The sequence below is a fragment of the Aptenodytes patagonicus genome, chromosome 8, assembly GCF_965638725.1.
Source record: "Aptenodytes patagonicus chromosome 8, bAptPat1.pri.cur, whole genome shotgun sequence".
NCBI classification, from domain to species: domain Eukaryota; kingdom Metazoa; phylum Chordata; class Aves; order Sphenisciformes; family Spheniscidae; genus Aptenodytes; species Aptenodytes patagonicus.
Genome location: NC_134956.1, coordinates 2990277 through 3012739, shown reverse-complemented (window position 1 = coordinate 3012739; position 22463 = coordinate 2990277). Strand labels below are relative to the sequence as shown.

The following is a 22463-nucleotide window of genomic DNA, read 5'->3' as shown; positions in this document are numbered from 1 at the left end:
AACTAAACAATATCAAGTATGGGTAATGAGTATGAAATGCAAACCTTGCCTAGCTACCTGACTGTAAATGCTCTATGTGCTTTGCCTCTGCTTCCATTTTTGAATGTAAGATAACGAGAGCATAATAGGTGTTTTCCCATTAAAAAACCACTAGCCAACAGGACAAAACTTCTTTTATGCTGATGAAGACAAAGGCATAGAAAAGACGGATGTTTTCTCGTAAGAGAAAGGGGTATGTATCACATAGCCCCACTTTTTGTTTGATTACACACTGAAGTGCACAAAGCAGAGCAAGGCAGAGAAGGGAAAATCGATGTTTTCTGAAGAGCTGAAGTAGTTTAATGGCATACCAAAAGCAATCAAATCTGATGCATGTGCATTTCATTTTTAATACATCTCGTGATTTAGGAAGAAGTGTTTTGAAAGCACTGCCCAAGTTGACATTGATGACTGAATACAAATCTTAGTCTAGAAATTTAGAAAAGAGGGAAGATTGTGGCACAGTAAGGGACAATGACGAGGCAGAGAGCAAGCACATTTCAATGTTACACATTCTTATTGGCCCCTCTATTTCAGAGAGGCACTGCTCCCCAGATAGGACCAGAAGAAGAGAGGCCTATGCTAATTGTGCACGCCTCATCTGGCACACCAGATATTTCATGTCAGACACGTGAGGAACAATACTTTATTATCTGTCAGTTCTAAGGCTGCTGCACACTATATTGGCTTTGGGAAAATAAGAACCGTGACCTCTTGTCAAACCTACTGTGCAAGCCTTGGGTTTAAAACACTACAGGCTAGTCCATCCAAGACCTCTCTTTCCAAATGTAACTGTATTTTTCCAGCTCTGCGTTTGTTGGCAGGAGATAGACTATTAAAAGTGCTTTCACAGATCTGATTGATGTTTTGGTATTTTAAAGAAAATGTCTTCATTTTTTTTCATATAAAGTCCAGATATTTACTGTTAAAGACAAGTTTTGCTGTCCTCATGACTTTCTAAGATACACGTTGGTATTTTACAGCCAAAAAAAAGTTATTTATAAGCAAGTGCATGCAAGCAGTCCAGTCAGTCAGTGCAGATCACACTACAGATGTTGAAATTGTCAGGTATCCAAAAAAACCGCTCATTTTGGACAAAAAACATGTTTCTCACAGGAAAAAAACTATTTTCATTGCTAAAATATTACCATCAGGATTTTTTCAAACAGTTGTATCAATTTCTTTGTATTCTGCTTAAAAGAAAAACTTTTCCACTGGAACAGACTTGATATAAGAAAATATAAAGAATGTGACCTAACAAGTTTACTTGGAAAGGATGCTATTACTGAAGATATTTATATATGAGTAAGACTCTCAGCCCAGCAACGAGTTTCCTTTGATCCTAGAGTGAAGTCAAATGCTATGTTTATTACATCAATTTTTTTGCAATGGAAAATACTATGATGTGGCAAATCTATCATCATGGCTCAAAGGCTGGATGAGGAGAGAGCAGGAGAGGGTCTGTAAAAGGAAATAGCTCTCATTTATACTCAAATACTAGCCAGTGAAAGAGAAAAAAGTTTATGATAAATGGCTGCATTAAAACTGGGGAGGGGTTTAAGCAAAACATGTCCTTCAATTGGTGGAACTGTGGTATCTGCCTATATAACCTTTCAAGATCATATCATCACCTGCTGGTGCCCATCCCCAGCTATGCTATTAGTTAACCAGAGTTCTCAATGCTATTTTGTGTCCTGTGAGTCAGTCCTTGCCATTGAGCAAACACACACAGCTTACATCACCTCAGAACGCTCTCAGCAAAGTATTATGGCTCTCGGTTATGTCGCTAACAGTTCTGTACTTGATTGTAGGAATCGCCTCACTCTTTTTCTAGTAAGTCCCACTTCATTCCCTTGTTAGTCAGATAATCTCTCTATTCATAGGATGGATAAAGCTCTTCATGCAAGAAAAATAAATCATATTGCTGCATGTAAAATGGGTAAACTGTCCATTCCTCAGTCTTACCATGAGGTTAGGAATGAAATGGAGGAGTTCTTATGTTCAATGCTGAATGAAACACCAGCCTTTTTTAGGAGTTGTAGAATTCCTCAGAATTCTTTAAATTTCTGTTGAGTTTTACTGTAGTTGCCTATAACCCTACATGAAGAATGTTATCCTTGTCTGCATGCTATGTAACTTTTACGTCATGTCATACATCCGTTTCTCTTGCATCATCTTAAGGGTTGTTTTGTCTTGATTTTTCTTTTGCCTTGTTCAGTGATGTACATAGAAAGCTATCATTGCTACTTCGGAATACAGTTGGGTCTGTAATTTAAGACAGAGACTCTCATTCTAGTTTTCCTGATAAAAGAATAAAACGCATCCATATTAAATATATTACCAAGCATAACAGGCAAGAGGATTGTCACACTTGAATCTGTGCACGGATGCACGAGTTTGAATTTCACAGGAAAACAGAAGCCCTGTTCCCTACTTTCTAAAACCTCTTGGCACCACCGAAGCCACAAAAACTGGTCAGATGAGAAATCCTCCTTCTGTGGAGTTCTCAGATAAAGTACAGCCACAACTAGCAAGCTGCACTAGCATAAGGGCACTGGAAATCCAGGCTGGGATATAGCTAAATGCTATTTGTGTTTCAGCATGTCTTATCTTCAGGTTACTCACAGTTTAGAGCAGACACATGTTTAGACCAAGATAAATTGGGACAGAATCCAGCATAATACTAGGTCAGGATACAGAGCCACAACTTTTCTGGATTCTACTGGGAAAAGCAGAGTAGTCAGGCCAGTATCTCTGAGCTACTATTCTGGGAAATACAAATTCAGTAAAACTGACAATATAGTGAAAATTCTGAATTTAGAGCAAACGTTACATGAAATACATTATTAGGTTAAGCCTATAGAAAAACAAGAGCCTGAGGAGATACTCACAGGAAAAATTATTTTTATGAAACAGGTACAAGCTTTGGGTTGACACCTGTTCTGAAATATTTGGTGGTTTGGACATCTGTGCTGTTAAAGCTGTACATGGAAAGGATGGAAAAGATTATATTTTTGAGGTAAGCAATCCTACTCTTTTCAATATATGCTTTTATATATTACAAACACCCAAGTAAAGAACATTTGTGATAGTTGGGCATTGGCTTATTTGTGTTTCAGGAAAGGCTGTGTATTTTTGAGCAACGTTTAAATCATAATACAAAGCCACATGTCCAAGTTAGTGGCAACACTTGCTGGAAAATGTAACCATATATATGGTAATGTCTTTTAGTGTTTGAGGAAATGTACACAAACTACAAAACAAAACCAAATGTGGATGTCACATTTTCCCAACCCTTATGATTTCTTTCCTGAGCAGGCTTACCAGTTTTTCCTGGAAGGTTTATAGATAGCACTATCCCAAGGGAACCCCAACAAAATTATAGCTTTACATGGAAAGGGAAATTAAGAATGAAGTGGAAACAACTTTACTTTTTTCTAGCCTAAATGCTACCTTTAAGATCTGATTCCTCGTGAATCAGAAGTTTCTGCTGTAGATAATTTTGAAAAGTTTAAGTTTCTCATTTACCTTAAGTTTATTATGGATAAATATAACTTTGTCTAGCCATAAAAGAAGATATCATCACTGGCCTATCACACAACTCAGGATTTCTTCAGCATCTTCCATGTTCTTAGAATTTTATTCAGGACATAGTCAAGGACCTTCAGAATCTCCCCACTCCAAAAGAGGTTGATATTTGCTAAAGCAAAAGTAAGAGCATTTTTTCTAAACTGTGAGAGTAATCCGGAGATTATGGATTGACCCTCTCTAGTTATTTGTATCTATTTATAACAGAAAAGCTTTGCAGAAGTAAAAATCTTTGCTTTGTCGTGGTGTTAAACAGCTCTATGTATTTTCTTCTCTTCACTTTTCACAAATTTATTTATCGCTATTGCAATTGCTAGTAATTCCCCAATCAATCAATAGCACTTTAAAGGACTGAGCAGCTTGCAGCATTAAACCTTCAGCAAAACAAACAGAATTAATCACTACCTCCTGAGAAGCTGAGGAAGATGTAAAGAAATCCTGTTTCCTTAGTCTGCCTGGCCAAATCAGAACTTACTGTGTCTTACTGTATCAAAACTCACTGTAGCAAAAAATTTAGGATTCCATACCAAACCTCCTCTGTTGCTCCTTCATATAGTGCAGTCTTTCCCCTCCATTGCACCCCGAAGTTCCTGTTAAATCTGTAATGCTTCACCTAGTGAAATCTGGCTGAGATTTGAAAGAGTGAAAAAAACGTATTTTCCTCTTTCTGAAGACAGACCACTCTGACTTCTGGCCGTACAATATAGAGGAAATTCCTGAACGTAAGATTTGTCGTGTGTGCTACTTCACAGCTTGGCTGTAGCCACGGGTGTGTCTCGGACATTTCTGCTCACTGGGAAGGTATTGATTTCTGCTCACAAGTAAGCTCCTCTCCAGCAATTGGGCTTTGGCAGCCTCCCGTATGCCATTTAAAGCTTTGTAGGGCACTCTGCAGTTCCCATAGCCCCTAAATGTCTCAGAAGATGGGTCTCAGCACTTTCCACACACACCCATTTATCTAAATTCATTACGTTTGAAATAGTTCATGCTGATTTGGCTGGCTTTAATCCAATAAATTTTGACCCCACAATTTAAACTATAAAATAAAGAAATGTAGATTATTCTAAGACATAAGATCTTAGTTATCTTACCTCATAAGATAGTAGTTAAAAACTGAAAGACTGCATGCAAAAAGATACAAAACTACAGTAGGATTGCATTTAACAAGTATATTCTTGTAAGAACTTCTCAGGCATAAAACAATGTTGTTTCCTATATGCTGTAGCTAAAGCTAGTCTGAGAAATGATTGGCGTCAACCCACGCTACTTAGTCCCTCCTACCGATGTCTTTTATTCCCTACTTTCTTTTCATCCTGCTGTTTCTGTACAAATATAGTTGGACCTTTTCTGCTTCCAGTGGAAGTGAAGGATGTCTCCTTTACTTTAACAGTTGACACTTCTGTGGCACTCCTCAGTTAGCAAATTCCTGTCGGACTAAATGCACTTCACTTTCATTCACTGAACTCGACTGTCTCCACATTCTTGATATTGCACAATTTTTCAAATTTTTGAGCAAAGCCAGCAGGCACGATCAGCTTCCGCTGAAGTCAGGTACACAAACTAATTCCTGCATCAGGCCTGGGAGGTCTGTTGGGTAGGAGGAGAAGGGGGAGCAGTTTTTTGAAAATGAAATGGCCAGTGCAAATGATAAAACGGACCAACAGAGCACCCCACTTCCTGCTTCTGAACAGATCCCCTAATTTTCCATGCCAGATACAGTCATACTTTTAAGCAAACAGAATTCTGAGAACTGCAGGATACATGAGGAACTGGGTTTATAGAGCATTTTAAGTAGTGTACATAATAGATGTTGCAATTAAAAGAAAGCGTGGATAGAAGCGTGATAATTCTTGCTGTTCTACAGAATCAGCTGAATTGTTTGGAAGATGGCAATGCTCATCAGCAAGAATATTTAGAATCTGGATAAGACATTGAAATGTAGAATTGCTTGCAAAGTTCACATCCAACAGAACATCTGTAAAACTTACGATCCTTTGCTACTAAAAAGCCAGCTTACATCAACAGTTATTACACTATAATTTTAACAGTTAATGCGCTGTAATTCCATGATACAATGAAAAGTAGAAGACCGTCTGCACCAGTATAGGGAAAATTTTCGCCTTTTGTGTGCTTTCAACATGGGAAAATAAATGTGTTATTAAAGCTAGCACGTACATGCTGCAATCAAGAACCATCAAGCTGAGCAGGACAATCAGTCTGTAAATACTGGGTTTACACTCCAATTGCAGTCCCATACTGAAACGTATGCTGTCATGTTTTCGTGGTGACTGGTACACCTACTACAAAACTAAATGTTTCTGTACTACGGACACTTTAATTCTGCAGATACAATCTGACAAGAAACACACAAACTTCCTAATGTATGAAATAATGTATGCAGATATGTTCTTCCTGATTTCCCAGTTTGAACATTCAACCAGTGTAACCACCAATAGGAAAGCATACATATATTTCAGCCAGCTTCCGAGTGAATGTGAATTAGGGTAGAATTCTACTAAGTATCCTTCATATACTCCAGCATTCTAGACAGAAATTAACTTCAGAGGGATTTTCTGTAATAAGGTTGGGAGAGCAGCATTTTACAGGAATAAGTACTTAGTACATAGTACATGTGTTGACAAAGGTGTTCAACAAGAGCTTTAGGACATGCATAATCCAAGACAATAGTTTTAAAATATGCACAGTGTTTAAGTATTACATGTAACAACTCATCTGCTCACAGAAATCCATTCTAAGCTAATGGTAGAAAGTATAACACGTAAATGACTTTTTATATGACTATTTCTGGAAGGTTATTAATTAATTTCTTATTGTCCTTTCCTTTCCTTTTTTATCCTATACCAATAATTCTATTATTTTAGTGTTGTAGCCACTCAACTGCTTTGTGATGGTCATTTTGTCATTCCTTGGTTTAACATTCTGCTTTCTTTTATTCCCCAAAACCATGGAGCAACAAATTGTACCAGTGGCTGATTAGAGAATCAGTACAACATTGTGTCTCATGAATCTAATATTCTAGCTGTACTTCTTAAAAAACACCACTATAAAGTGATTCTTTATGTATGATCTAGTACGGTACGCTTGCATTGCAGGTAAGATTGTGTTGGTTCTTAATGTTAGATCCAGTCATCATGCCCCACTTCTTCAAGAAGGGTAAACATTTTTTTTTTCCATTTCAGTTTCTCTAGTAGTTTCTCTTCTATATATATTTGATTAAAAGGATGAGAATTTTAAAATAACTTACTCTTATTTTAAAGCCTCATGGCCATTCAAGTTATGCAAAGTGTGCTTGCTGTGTAAGTAGAGTAGTGACTGTTCAGGAATAATATGGAAGGATTAGAGAACTAAAATGAAAGAAAAAAAATGAAGGAGGTTCAGTGACACTGAACTATAGTTCTAGACACTTAATTTCTGCATACATAAACCTTGTTATGAAATAAAGCAATATACTTTATACTTATTTATTGCAAGATCTTTACTACTGTTAGCTTCTTGCAGATGTCTCCCTCGTGGAATGTGCATGTTGCTTTGACCAAGTAGGTCTTGATGTAATAAAAAACAAAGAAATTGCAGTGTAAGTACAGCTTCTCACATTTTATACCTTTGGGTGCTAGATTTGGGTCCATTTTATAGGTTTGGGTCAGTTCGCCAGTGCTAGTTTGTGCATCAGTATCTTCATATTTCTATAGCCACGCTAGAGATTTCTAGTCACTTGAACAAGCTGAAGCCAACACTACTGTTATTTCCCAAACATTATGAAAAGGATGCATTTTTAGTGTACCATTCATCTTTCCACACTGCTATAAAAGCTACTGCCAGGGGAATTTTGAAGGATGTCCGTTTGTGCCTTCTTGCTATGCAGTTGAGGGATACCTTATGCATCCCCAGGAAAAAAATCCAGACAATTTGTCTGAAGACAGGAAGGACAAAATATTGAAGTCATAATATTATTCAAGCACAATGCAACCCCTGTTTTTCTGTGAAGCTACAAGCGCTCTACAGTTTTCTTAGGTGGGGGCTGTAAGAGGTAACTTTGACTTTTAAAAGAACATGGTTTTCTAAAAGTTGTTCCCTGGAAGAAATGACCTTCTTTAGAACAACCTTGTGGTTCTTTGGTTCTTCTTGTCTTTTACTGCTATACTCCAAAGAACTATCTCCAAACTCCTACTAGGGAGGAATGAACTAACTAAAGAATCATTTAGCTGAAAGGAAGGGTTGTCAGGTTGATCGGCAGGAAGGCCAAGTTATTATTCTGTGTAACAATCTTAGCTATTCGTTTAGGGTCCATTCTTTTCACCTCAATTGGAATACGCAGCTGCCAAGCATCATTATGCCAGAGACAAGCTGTAAAAACAAGGATTTTATTAACACATCATTGCAACATACAGCTTTTTAACTGTATCGCCAGTTCTTGCTAATAAGACATCAAATTAAGGTCCATTAAACTTAAACTTCTTAAATAGAAGAAGGATTTTTAATCTTTGCCTTTTAAAATTAATACTTCTGTAATTTTAATACTAGAAGGAACAGATACTTGAGCATTGTTTCTGACTCCACTGAATATTATCTTTCATGATTTGTTCTTGGAAAACCAAACCTCTGGGAAACTAAACAAAAGCTCTTATCATGATGATGAATGCGGTAAAAGAGAACAAATGTAACAGAATCCTTTAAAGTGGCCTCCCAAATTTTGCTCAAAATTGAATGGGTGGGTGGCTGCTGCAGGTGTCCTATTTCTACTTGCTTATTTTTACCCTAAGCTGTATTAAAATTAGCTTCCAAGTGGTTTATAACCTAGAAAGATGCAAACCATTTGGATTTCATAAAGAATATTTTCAGCCACTGTAAGCCAATGTAAGAAGTTAAGAAACAGAATTTGATTTTTTTTTTTAAAAGTCTTGGTGTAATAGACACCATTTCTGAAGGTGCTGCAGTCTCTCAAACTACTAGGAAATACACCACCAACTCCAGAGTATATATACCATATAAAGTGTAGTGATACAGCACCAGCACTAAGTATGCTGGCTTTTACAGGCTTCTGTATTCCCATATTCAGTGTCCTGAATAATGTTGGCTAAAGTACACAAAGGAATACATCGGAAGGGAGCAAAGGCAGAAGAAACCTGTACCTCATGCAGTATTTGTGCACAATTTTACTTAAAGTTGTGCTTTCTAGGAAATGCTAGCTATACTCTTCAATTTACAATTCAGACAGAGCTATGTCACTGACTACGGCACAAGTTTAATGAGCACAAGCCTCTAATACTGTACTTCCAAGTGCTCAGAAACTAAGCTTACTTATTCTTCTATCTTAATCATATACAGTTCCAAAATTCAGCACCAAAGACTGGACAAAGACATGAAAACATATTCTGTTAGAAATATTTGGTAATATCTTTGTCAGTGGTGTATCACAAATCATAGACACATTAAGATTAGCAGGGACCTCTGGAGGTCACCTCGTCCAACTTTCTGCTCAAAGCAATGCTAACTTCAAAGTTGCTCAGACCCTACCCTAAAAGAAAAAAGGGAGGGAGAAGTTTTGTTTCTTACCATGTTTGCCAATATTGTAGATACAAGTCTCCTATAATAAACAGATTTTTAAAAACTCTCTAGAAACGTAACTTTATCTCTAAATTGGTGATTTGGCATATAAACATGTGCAGGAGTGGCAAATAATAATGGCCATGATTTTTTTACATACTTAAGTGGCTTTCCATCCATTAAAGCATAGCCTCTCTTCAGGTTAGTAAGGGAACTAAATCCAGCTGTAATAGTTGATAAAGTCAGAAGTCTCTCATAATTTATGATCTGGTACTATAAGAAATTTTGAACATTTAGGAGTCTGAAATTACTCTTTTGGTGATATATATGTTATAATTAAGACCACATCTGTCTGTGAAAATTCGTATTTCCAAAACAAGGAGCATTCCTATATTTCCTAATAGGACTTAATATAACTTAATAAGACATGGCTAAGAAGATACAATTCTAGAAAAAACCAACCTTTTAAATTAAGATTTTTCCAAGTTTCTGATGCATTAGTGCTCAATTCATTAATATATTCCTTCATATGTGGGCTTCATGTGATAGAAAAAAATCAGTTTATTCAATGAACTCTTCTGGGCCTTTTTTTATATTTTGGAAGTAACAGATTTAATCCACTGAAATTTTCCAGGCACCATTCCAGAAATAATGACATCAGCTGTTCTTTTAGAAAGAAAAGTAAATGAAGTGTATCTAGTGACATAGTTAATGAAGGGGGTGAAATTTGTTTTGCTACGACACTAGTTTTCATTTGAATTGAGCAATAATTATTGGCCTGCGTGAATAACATTAATATTTTGGTTTCCATCCTAAGAATAATTATTCACTAATATTTTTGTCACATAATATTTGTTTACTGTATTTATTGTCAAAATACCTGTAACTTTTAAAATTCTAAATTAGCAGCAATAGCACTTACATGTGACCGTCTTAATGGTTTTCTTTTGTTCATAATGAACCATACTTTATTAATAGGGGGGTGAATACAGGTAAAATTCATTGTGATGTCAAATTAATTGTTATTTTATAGATTACACCAATCTCTTTCACATATTCTCTTCAAAGTGCTTGATTTTTTCTCAGATATATTAACTGCATTTTCTATACATTTTTACACTTTTTTTTTAATCTACTACATTTGCATGAGTTTGCAACATACAAATTCAGTTTCATCCAGCGATTTTGATTGGCCATAGAAATAATTTGCTTGGTTTGTTTTCATTCCAGACTAAAACAAGGCCATGTAAATTTGTCTGTAGGCACTGGATCCTTCATCTAGGAAGGCTTGATTCACTTTCCCAGCTGTTCTTACTTTTTCTGCAGATGTTGTTACTCACCCACTACAGGAGGGACTGTAAAAATTTCCTAGCAGTCACCACTGATTTTCTGCTGTACTATCCCCTCCCGACTTCTCAGGTGTGGTTACATTTCCAATTACAAATTACCCCTGCATCTGCTATAGAGACCTCAGGGAAAGCCCCGTGATGACTACATATCCAGTCACTCCCCTACTTCTCAGAAATCACACCATCTCTTCTTACATCCCTTTCAGTCTTAAATGACCTCCTCAAACTATTAGTTTTTCTTAATGTCAATTACCTTCCCCATACTTAGAACACTTAAATTAAAATCTGTATCAGCCTCTGCCTTGACAGTCAAAATTTTCACCACAATCGGAGACATCCAGGTCCCACAAAAACAACACAGAAGAATAACACATTCATAACATAGCGACAACACAACCCAGCTTCTCTTACTCACAGACTAAAGTAAACGTTTTTTCTCAGTCCTCACACTCTCAAGCGTGGACCTTCAAAATTACCCCGATTTGCAATGAAATTAATTCCTCCTCCCTCTGCACTTACCAATTATCATATCTTCTCCTGTAATTCGTAGGTCTTTTTCCATATGAAATCCATATATCATTATCCTGTCAGACTCCTTGGGCACTTCTGACTTGCAGCCCTTCTATCTGTTCCTTCTTATTCCTCTTGTATTCCAGCATGCTGACAAACACCTTTTTCTTCCGCTGTATCAACAGAGTTCTTTACCTTTGCCCTTCCTTTACCCTCCACAACTCTGTCCTTCCCAGCACCATTTGGGCTGGGTCTTCATAAAGCTCTAAGCAAGAGATCTTTCTTAATCCTTTGGTGGAAAACATATTATGTAATGGAGAACTATGCCTGGACAATGGCAGTCAGAGTAGTTTCTCCTTCAAATATGATGATCCCTGTGCAATTACTGATACCTTATAGTTGCACTGGCTCCTTTGTTAATCCCATCCCATTTCCTTTCATATTCATCAGAGTTAAACAGCATTTCTCTTCTCTTTCTTGCCAGTCTCAGTCCTGCAGCCCAAATTTCAAATACTTGCCTTATCCACACTAGCAGCGGAGGGCACAGACTAAAATATTCACTAAAAGGTCATATCACTGAAAGGTCAGTGTTTTGTTTTGTCACAGGATTATGTTGACTTAAACATGCTGCTGTAGTTTCTGTTACTACTGCTCATATATACACTCAGTCTCTTATAGTTTAATATAAAGATGTGTTAAGTGCATTTCAGAACATGGTTTCTGGGTGATAAGAGAAGTTCATCCCATAGAATTGGTTACTGAAATGCATATAAATTAAAGACAGAAGCGATACAAATTAAGTGACCGTAATTCATAGCGACCCATGTTTTTACTGGCATCTGCAGTAAACATATTTGTAACATATTTGACTATAAATTACAGATGTCTTTTTTTCTATGAAATCCTCTTAGTGGGAAACTCCAATATTTTAAATAGCTGAACTAGGTACTGAAAAAAAAACCCTGGCTGTGTTTAAATGATATTTTAAAACTAGTACAGGCTGTAAATAGACTATTTATAAACAGGATGCTTTGTGTGTGTTTAAACTTTGTCAAGTCCTCTAAAGTGGGGGAGATGCCAGCATGACATTCCTGTTAGTCATTCACCATTCACAGGTTTTAAAAACTGTTAGTTACCCAAAATATTTTTAATTCTTAAGATACATTTCTATAAAACATTACTGACTTCTGGTAACTGTGATTAATTATTTTACTAGGAAGGAAAATAGACTGCATTTTCTTAAAGAAAAAAAAAAAAGACAACCCACCCTGTAAAGTATTCACCTTGATCTTCGCTTCTTTGCCAAGGAATAGCAGAAGTGGTCTTTTAGTAAGGTTAACATCTATCCTTGAGAGTCACAGCAGCAATAACATACGAGAGGGAAGCTAAGCCTCGTCTTAGCAGCCACATGCAAGGCTGGGTGTAAATGCTGTGCTCTGGACACTCAGCCATTCCCTCTCAGCAATGCAAGTGGTAAGAGCCCCTTCAGCCTCCTGCCACCTATGACTTCTACCCACCCAAGTCCTTCTCAACCCCAGTCAGTTATTAAACTGAACAGTGTCCTGCAACTGAACCGCTTTTAAGCCTTGGTAGTCTTTTACTCACTCAGCTTTTTAGTGACATTTCACTTTGGGATCAGTAGTTTCCGTGATAATCTGATGCCTTCCTTTCTCTTTTTACCACTTTGGCTACTATCTTTGCACTTCAGGAAAGCAGCAGAACACATTACAGCTTATCATCATTCAAGACTCGGTGTCTGACTCAGTACTTCTTCGGTGTTAGGTTCAGCATATCTTTGGCCAACAATATTTGTTCAAGTATGGCAACAAACAAAAGGGGTTTTAACAACATCAAAACCAGTCCAAGTGACAGAAGGTTGTCAAGGGCAAACGGCTATGGTTTTTAATGTCGTATGTGTTTGAATCTGCCTCAATATGCGAATAGGGCTATGCTTGAAAATACTGTCTTCACAAAATGCAAGATCTTCTCTACTGAAGTGGACATGAAGTTTTGAGCAACACCTCAAGGCTTCTTTTTTTATCCTTGGCCATAGAACTACACTTTTCCCACATGTTCTGGTAAACAACATGGCAGTATCTCCTAAAGAAAGTTTATAGGTAAACTTGCAGTTACAGAAGTATTTAAAAATAGAAATTCAGTCAGAACCCAGTCCTCCAGCTCTTAATCCTGTCTAATCCTTTGGCAGAACCTTATTTTAGGCAATTTGTTTCACAGTCATTCCAAATATTTTTTTTAATGTAAGTGGATTGTAAACAAAGTGAGCTTTTCTTTGCACACTTGTGAAACAGAACTGTTGCTTCTGTTGTCAGGTAAGAGAGGGGTTAATATACACCTGATGATAGTGAGAGGGGCAATATTTTTAAAAATAACTGTTATTAATGCCTGCCTTCGGGGTGGGGGCAGGCAGATTTTTAGACTGCAGACATAACTCCCTCTCTGAAAATCAGATGTTTTGCAGCAGACAGCCAAACATCCAATGTCCTTCACACTGACATCAAGACATTCTAACATTCAGTCATTATTAACACTTTAAAGTCCTGACCAAAGTATCTGGCACATACGGCTGCCTCCTCCCTCCAGGCATTATGCATATTACTCTTGCAAGAAAAATCTCATGATAAAATGAAGTGGATCTTTAAGCATTGCAACAATTTTAAGAAATAGCAATAACTCAGCAGACATGAATAATAAAATAAATCCAGAAAAAAATTGTATTTCAAGAGCCACACAACCAGCAAGACTACATTTTACCCATTCAGAAGTAACAACTCATATGCGTTCAATACCTTTCTCTCAACTAATTAAAAACATTGCTTATATTCCACTTAAAAATATGTATGTAAAAAAATATGGTAAATTTTACAGAAACTTTCTGTGTAATTATTAAGCATTTCTGCAGTACTGTTGATGTGGTCCAAGAGTAGAAGAACATTCATTCTTTTCTTAGGAAACATTTGCTCTGGACTTCAATTATTATTTCATTGTTTACTTTGGGGTTATTTTAAATCATTTTAGCTGTGAGGAAGCATAGAGGAGACATCCTAGATCTGAAAATCCCAGAACAAGCGTTGCCAACATTTTGGTTGCCAGTACACAATGCCAGTGTCTCCTGTAAATGAACAGAAGAATAATAGTGCAAATGCTTCTGGGCTTCAAACTAATCTCATTATTAGAACAAAGTAGTCTTTGTCAGCCTCAGTAAGAATTTCTATAGCACTTATCATATTTTGAAAATCCTTAAGCTTAGGTAACTTTATTTACAATGCAGCTCATTCCCAACTACTGTGCAAGACAAAAGATTACCTTCCAGTGTTAGAATGAACTTGCATCTTCTTTTAAATCCAAATGTCTCTTTAAATACCCAATTTGTGTGTCTAATTCCTAGAAGCACTTGAATATCTAAAAGAAGGAAGGTAAAACTGTGCTCTTTGCCTATAAAGGAGATGAAGTGTTCAGGGTAGGTTGATGGGGCGAGAAGAGTTTTGTTTTCCCTACTATATCCCTTCCACCTCAGGAGGGATCCATACAATGCAGATGCACTAGCTTTATGCTCATCCATCTGATCCCTGCGTCACCCCTACAGATAATAAAATTCTTTCAGCCTGTAAATATTTGCAGAATCAGGTCTTACCACAAAATTTCAATATCTTCCCTTCAATACCTTCCCTTCCCTACCTTCCCTTCCCTACACAAGCTGGGTCACTAACAAAAATAGCTCAAGGCAACAACCTACAGCAGAGTGCCCACCTGAAGAGATGGAAATCAACCTCTCTAGCCACAATAGCCCTGCCTCCCAATAGCAGAGCTCTCTTTCTAGTCCTTTTGCTAGAGATTGGATAGGAGTGAGGGAAGTTTAAGGTTTTTCTCTGACCATTAGCACTTACAATTGCCTGTGGCAGCAAGAGAATTCCAGCACTCTTTCGACCCTGTTGAACCTTTTCAGTCTTGTCCCATTTACCTGCAATAGAGAAGGAACCTCAGAAGCCAAAGAGATACAGGAAGGTGCAATTCTGGAAGTACTAAAACACCCCCATAAAACTCACGGATCCTTCTGCAGTTGTGCAAAACCCTTGAGGATCCCTTACTAATGATTCTTTCCTCCTTCACCCACCACCACCTTCTCTCATACCAGCACAGCTTATTACTGTGTCTGGTGCATGACTTGCCCACACTAGTGAGAAATCTCGGGTGAGGCTTGGCAGCTGGACAGCTTTTCACAGACTGAAAGTTAGATGGACGCAACTCAGTTTGTACAAAGACTCTATCTGGGTCAGATATAGTGACATCCATGCAGTATATTACTGCTAACGTAGTCCAACTGCTTTATCCCTAACAGCCTCTTAATTAATTAATTATTAATACTATTGTTTGTATTGTAGGCTTCAGTCACTTCTGATCCATACCTATAAGAAACAGCAGAATGCGGGGCTGCAGGTGACGTGCCTTCACCTTCTTCTGAATAGCCTTGATGCATATTGAAAAAGGCTTGCAGTTTCTCAGAAGTGAATGAAATCCTTTTGTTGTTGAAATAAGAATGTCCAGTGCCATTGTGAATAATAGCTGGGGTTATTACGTTATGCTTTTCTTTCCCCTGAAACAAACACAGGTGTGCTAAAAGTAGATACACTGTAGAAATAACAAATATTGTGTAGAAATAACAAATACTTATAGCCCACTGAAGCGAACTGAATTCAGTATTAGTTTTATCCATCTTAATAGCTGAATTAAATAATTGCTGAACACTGTTAACCTGCCACATTTAGAATGGAAATGCGCACGTTTTTATTTGCCTCTCTGATATCCTGCTTTCTTTGTAGAACTTCTTACTTCTTTTTTGCATCAGCTGCATTGCAGCCACACTACTTTTCAAAAAAGCATATCAATAATAACAAGGTCTTAATTAAAATTTTTCATTAATCCATAAGGATCCAGCCTTCCCTAGCAGAAATCCAACAAATAGCTAGGAAGCCGAAGTTTTAGTTTGCATTTCCATGTTCTAATTCAGCTGATGAACATGGTATGAGCCACAAAAACACATGAGAAGATCTTCAGAAATGTAGCTTAGAGAGGAGCGCAGGCAATGACTTCAGATTTTCGGCAGACCACTGAATAGCCTAAGAAACCTCATTTTCCGTATCTGCTACGTGCTTCCCACAGGAGTCATGTTCCCCGGAGAGTGGATGCCCAAGTACCGTACTGAACCTGTATATTGCTTGAAGATTGGAAGGGGATGACGTCATGAAGTTGCTGTTCTCTTGCTCTGCTGACCCATATCCTGCACTCGGGCTTTTTTCTGATATAACATACCATTTCTACAGATCTTGTTTGACTTTTGTTAGAAACAATTAAGTAAACAGATGACCTGACATTCTGCACAGATGAGGAATAAGTTTACTTTGGTGCCATATCAATAGCTGATGCATTGTTTTATTTTACAGGTCATGGACTGTGCAATGCCTCTGATTGGTGAGCATCAGACTGAAGACAGGCAACATATAACTGATCTAGTCGTAAGCAAAATGAACCAAATGTTGTCCAAAACTCCTATCCCATCTCCTCAGAGACCCACTGCCACGCAGCAGCCTCAGGTAGGAAACTTTTGTTTGTAAAATAGAGAATCTTATTCTATAATTTTAAGCTCAAAATTTTCCTCAAAGAATTTGGCTGGAAAACTATGCTGACATACCCTGAACTACAAGAATTCAAGAACTTATCAACATGTTTTACAGGTTTTTCATATTTAAATGAGATTATCTCCAGATATAATCAAGTAGTCCAAGTGTTGGTGTGGTTCTACCAGCAAACTGGTAACTGTGGATTCAGTGAATTACTGGGCTTTGTATTGTTTCCTTTCAGTTACATCTGTATAAAATACCATGGAAATAATAAGAAGCGCTGTCATAGACAGTCTTTGCCCTGAGGATGTCAGAAAGAATGCTGAGACAATAGTTCTTGTTGTTCTTGTGAGAAATGAATTACATGATAATCTTATGTGCTGCAATTCACGAAAATACCTTTCGAATCTGGGAAACTCCTGAAATATGTTTAGCGTACTAGAAAACTTGTGTCTAAGGTTGCAAATGGATGTGTTTTACTTATTTTATCTCACATGGCCTGATGCTTAAAGTGTGGGGATGCAGAATTCTGCCCCTGGCCTTGCTACCTTTCAGACTTTGGAAATCATCTTTGTGTTTCCATTTCCATGCTTACAAAATGTGAAGTTTGTTTTATTGATCCTTTAAATAACTTCTGAGAGTGTGGTATTTTTATAAAAGGCTCTAAGAACATAAAAATTTTGCCTCTAAATTGGAGAGAGATGGATTTGATGGGTGGACTATCAGATGGATAAGGAATTGGCCAGATGGCCGCATCCAGAGTTACAGTCAACAGCTCAATGTCCAGATGGAAACCAGTGACAAGTGGTGTCCCTCAAGGGTCTGCGCTGAGATCAATACCGTTTAATATCTTCATCAATGGTATGGATAGTGGGATCGAGTGCACCCTCAGCAAATTTGCAGACGACACCAAGCTGAGTGGTGCAGTCAATACGCTAGAGGGAAGGGATGCCATCCAGAGGGACCTGGATGTCAGGGTCCTGCACTTGGGTCACGGCAGTCCCCCAATAGCAGTACAGACAGGGTGATGAATTGATTGAGAGCAGCCCTGCAGCAAGGGCTTGGGGATACTAGTAGATGAAAAATTGGATATGAGACGGCAATGTGCACTTGCAGCTCAGAAAGCCAATCATATTCTGGCCTGCCTAAAAAGAAGCGTGGCCAGCAGGTCGAGAGAGGCGATTCTCCCCCTCTACTCCACTCTCGTGAGACCTTACCTAGAGTACTGCATCCGGTTCTGGGGTCCCCAGTACAAGAAAGACACGGACCTGTTGGAGCGGGTCCAGAGGAGGGCCACGAAAATGATCAGAGGGCTGGAACAGCTCTCCTGTGAAGACAGGCTGAGAGAGTTGGGGTTGTTCGGCCTGGAGAAGAGAAGGCTCCGGGAAGACCTTACTGCAACCTAGCAGTACTTAAAGGGGTCTTATAAGAAAGATCGAGAAAGACTTTTTACCAAGGCCTGTAGTGACAGGACAAGGGGTAATGGTTTTAAACTGAAAGAGGGTAGATTTAGATTGGATGTAAGGAAGAAATTCTTTACGATGAGGGTGGTAAGACACTAGAACAGGTTGTCCAGAGAAGTTGTGGATGCCCCATCCCTGGAAGTGTTCAAGGTCAGGTTGGATGGGGCTTTGAGCAACCTGGTCTAGTGAAAGATGTCCCTGCCCATGGCAGGGGGGGTTGGACTAGATAATCTTTAAAAGGTCTGTTCTAACCCAAACTGTTCTATGATTCTATGATTGTTTGAAAAGTGCTATATAAATGTTAAAGAGCATCTTTTATGTCCTCATAGCTAGGGAGCAGGTCTGATCAAGAGCAGCATTATTAGCTACAACTTTAGTGTACTTCTTTTAATATACTGAAGGAATAAACCATGACAATACATTCTGACATAGACTATTAAGGACTGTATTGCTGCTCTGTACCAGCACAGCTCCATGGTAATCAGTTAAGCAACAAAATAAGCCAAACTGTAATACAGGAATTACCAAGCCTAAATCAAGAATCTATTTTTACTCCCACTAGGCTGCACACCAGGTAAACAATTTGAAAACAATTTTGTGGCATACCTCAGACAGACTAGTTCTTGAGGCAGAATGACTAATTTGTTCTTCAAATATATCATCATCCTTTAAGTTATAAAAATACATCATCCCACATAAAAAAGTGGTGTGGCTTCTATTTATATTACAGCCACTTGAAACTAAGCTCAAAATTGTTTCAACCACGGAACCACATACAATGGAGAAGTTTCCATCCAACTTGACTCAAGTCCATTGTAAAGGGCACTGAAAAAGAAAGACAAGGAGAGGAAAAAAATAAATCACCTTATGCCAAAATACAGTTTCTTTTAGGACTAGTAAATTAGCTATATATTAAAATGAAGCAAAGAGTAAAATTTAGAGTTGCCCAGAGCATATAAGTCAACATAAATCAAAATTTAAAGCAGTAATAGACATTATTGTAACATTAATAAATTCACAGTCATTTAGAGCATTTGATATTTCACATTTTGGGGAAAACAACATCAGGTCTTGGGTAGGCATGCTTCCCTGGATTTTAAAGAAGGCAAGGGAGGAGAAATGTTTATGGTTACTGGTGTCATTCAAAGAAACTGGTTATCTGTTGTATGTAAATAAAGTTTTTACTCATTTCCAAAGAAAACTGCCTACATAAGTCCAGAATGAAAACAGGACACAAGGAACATTTTAAGAAAGTTCCTAAATTCCTCAGTCATTGCTGTCACTCATCATGTCCATGAAAAGGATTTTTTTCTCTTAAACAAAAAAGCTTTGGGTGAATCCAAAGATAATATTTGCTGGCTAGCTGCTGAACTTCTATTAGACTTCTACTTAGTTTAGGTTACTGAAGAATTCAGCCTTTGCTAATGGCAACAGGATGTTATTCAACATTAATCTTCTTTTCCTTATCCTATCCTTAAATTATGGAATGCAGTTGCCCAAAATCAGAGCTGTCCCTTCAGAATATTTGCAATATTTGTTAGTTTTCCTCTCAGTTAATCAGATTCTGCTTCCTTAAAATTTGCCTTGTCATATTACCCACCAGTTCAGGACAGACAAAGGGGATCTGAATTTCTACAGAAGATACTATTTGCAAATACCCATTAATCTTCTCAGCTTTAAGGGAAAATCATGAAACAGATCTACAGTATTTAAAGCAGGTATCTCCTCACGTGTAGTTAATTTTTAGCTAGGTTGTTTTCCTAAGAATAAAATCAGTCTGTTAAAACAAGCTGTCCCTTTCATCTTTGAACAGTCTTCTCCTTTTCTAATCTGAGAAATCATTTCCTAATCTTGAGAAATACAGTCCATTCATTTGCGGGGCAGGGGGATACTGCATATTTCTCCAGGTCACATAAAATGCAAAGCCAGTAATTTATCCCAAATCAACTATGTGCATATGTATGTGTGGTCTTAGAAACCAAAGTAATATAAATATCAAAGAGTAATTTGTGTGTTTTGCTACTTCTGCTTTTAAATGAACAGTATACAGTCAATAGCACAGCTATAGATGTGCCATGTTTTGAATTCCCTTATTATCTGCATGGGTTTTTAAAAATCGTTTATAATTTACCCACTACTGTGGCACTGGGTGCATCGTACATAAAAGAATGCTTCAATTTATAAATGCCCGCAATGGTCAGTACTATTCCAATTAACTATCCATCAGAAAACAAATCAATGATTAGGAAAATAAGTCTTTGTTTAGAGCTATGCAGCCAAATCTTGATGGAAATGATTGGCCTTGCAACATGTTCTGAAGACCAACAAAGTGCTCTCTGTCAGAGCGCCAGAAGGAGCACATTCCAAAGGCAGGGACCTCAAACAACTGTCTCGCTTATGTTGAAACCTCAGAGGTGCAGATCCTGTGATTCTTAAACACAGTAAATCTATAATCTGAGATATCGGATATATTGAGAATTTTTAAATATATATGACATATTTATTTATTTATCTGTAAACACTGTGCAGGCTCTATAACAAGTTCTACTGGCACACAGAATGGCAGGGAATCTGTGAAGGAGAAAAACTACAATTTGCAGCTCTGTGTGTTGCACCTCACGCCACCTGACTGGCTGCAGCCAACAAACTGTGTCTCATGCTTTTCTCATGTGGTCCCAGGCTACAGTTTGCTGCATGCCTTTGACAGCATGATTGAACCCTATTGGGACAGAAAGTATTCTTGATTACAGGATTCAAAGCTTGCCAGTTTTGCTCTTACCAGCTACTTTACAAGTCTTCCCACTACAAAGAAAAGCAAGAGTCCCTGGACTCAGAGTTCTCTCTCATGTAACTACATACGGTCAAAAAACTCTTTCCAAAAATTAAGCTGTTTCTATTTAATTTAAAAACATGTCAGTTTGTTTTACTCACAACCATGATGAAAATATGTAATAGAACTTTATCTAGGAATATGATTTTAATAGAAGTTTTCCATGAGACAAACCTGCTCTACTTGCAGGCAATAAAATGATGGAAATCTAAATTTCCACCTTTTGTAACCTCTTTGAATAGTTTTGACAGATCTTTTGAGAAGCCTCTTTCAAATCTTTCCTAAAAAACAAACCAGTAGGTTAATCTACCCAGTGAAGTGTTCTAGCCAGTGGAATCACTTCTCTCTCTCTCCATCTGCTGATAGGAAAGATTGCTGCTGAAACTTCTGCTGTCTGGATTTGCAAAACTCTGCAGGTGGTTGCTCAGTGCAGGCTATTTTATGCTTGTTTCTGTAGCAGCATTTGTGTATAAAACAGTAATAGTAAAACATCTATTCAAAGCTGCATATCAAGTCATGATATGAATTGTGATGAACTAAATTCTATGTAGAATATTACATTGTACATGAGTATTACCGTAAAATGCAAATGATTACGGTCATGTTAGCAGTTGAAGCTAAGGAAAATCATATCAGGAAAATGTTATTTCAGTCAAGCTCTGTTGAGACCATGTTGCATTATCTGCAAAAGAACAAGGAATTTATTATCCTTAATGGAAGGAAGAAATCTGTGCTCCGGAGACACAATATCCGTAACAACGTAACATCACAAAGAGCACAGCATTCCCAGCTATATCCTGGTTCTGTTCAATGTAAAAGAAAGGAGTAGCACACCAATAATAAAGCAATAAACGATGCAGAAGTAAAGAGGACCGTACTTTAATTATTTTGAGACTAGAATAGCAGAACCTGAAGCGTTTCATTTCTTAACACTCTTTTCTAAAATGTTTTCATACCTTCTTCGCTCTTCACCCACAGGGAAGTTCAGTACAATTACATTAAGATCAGTGGCGCCCGGGGTCAAGGCGCCCTTACTCAGCTACCGTCAGCTATTTAGAGATCTGGTATAATTTATTTCTGTTTTTCCTGTTTTTCTCTTTATCTTACTCATTCTTCGTTCCCTGACCCCTTATATGATTTCACTAGAGCCAAGCAGTTTTCTCCAGTTTTATTTTCCTATGTCCAGAGAGAAGATTGAACCAAATGTGAACATAGTGTAAATAACAAAAAGTATTACCTCCAGAGAGAAAAGCAAACCATTATCAAATTTCCTATTCTTGGGCTTCCATAAGAGTAGTCACAGTTCTATTACATTCCATCTGTTGTATTTGCTTTTTTTTTTTTTTAAAGCAAACTACTTACGATGAGCAGCAATTTCTTTCAGATCACTGAAGCTTTTATGATGGTCAGACAATACAGTTACTTGATTTGATCTTAACTGAAGGGGAACGCGCTTAATTGGGAGGGATCCCATCATGGAGCC

The 22463-nt window shown here is 37.6% G+C and overlaps 1 protein-coding gene across 1 annotated transcript in view; it reads left to right on the top strand.

Moving 5' to 3' along the window:
* The window catches only part of SYN2 (synapsin II), a 192526-nt gene that overhangs the window by 151145 nt on the left and 18918 nt on the right, over positions 1-22463 (top strand). The window contains exons 9-10 of the mRNA XM_076345983.1: positions 2956-3058; positions 16511-16660. Coding sequence (XP_076202098.1) covers positions 2956-3058; positions 16511-16660 — 253 coding nt within the window. The remainder of the gene's footprint in view (positions 1-2955; positions 3059-16510; positions 16661-22463) is intronic.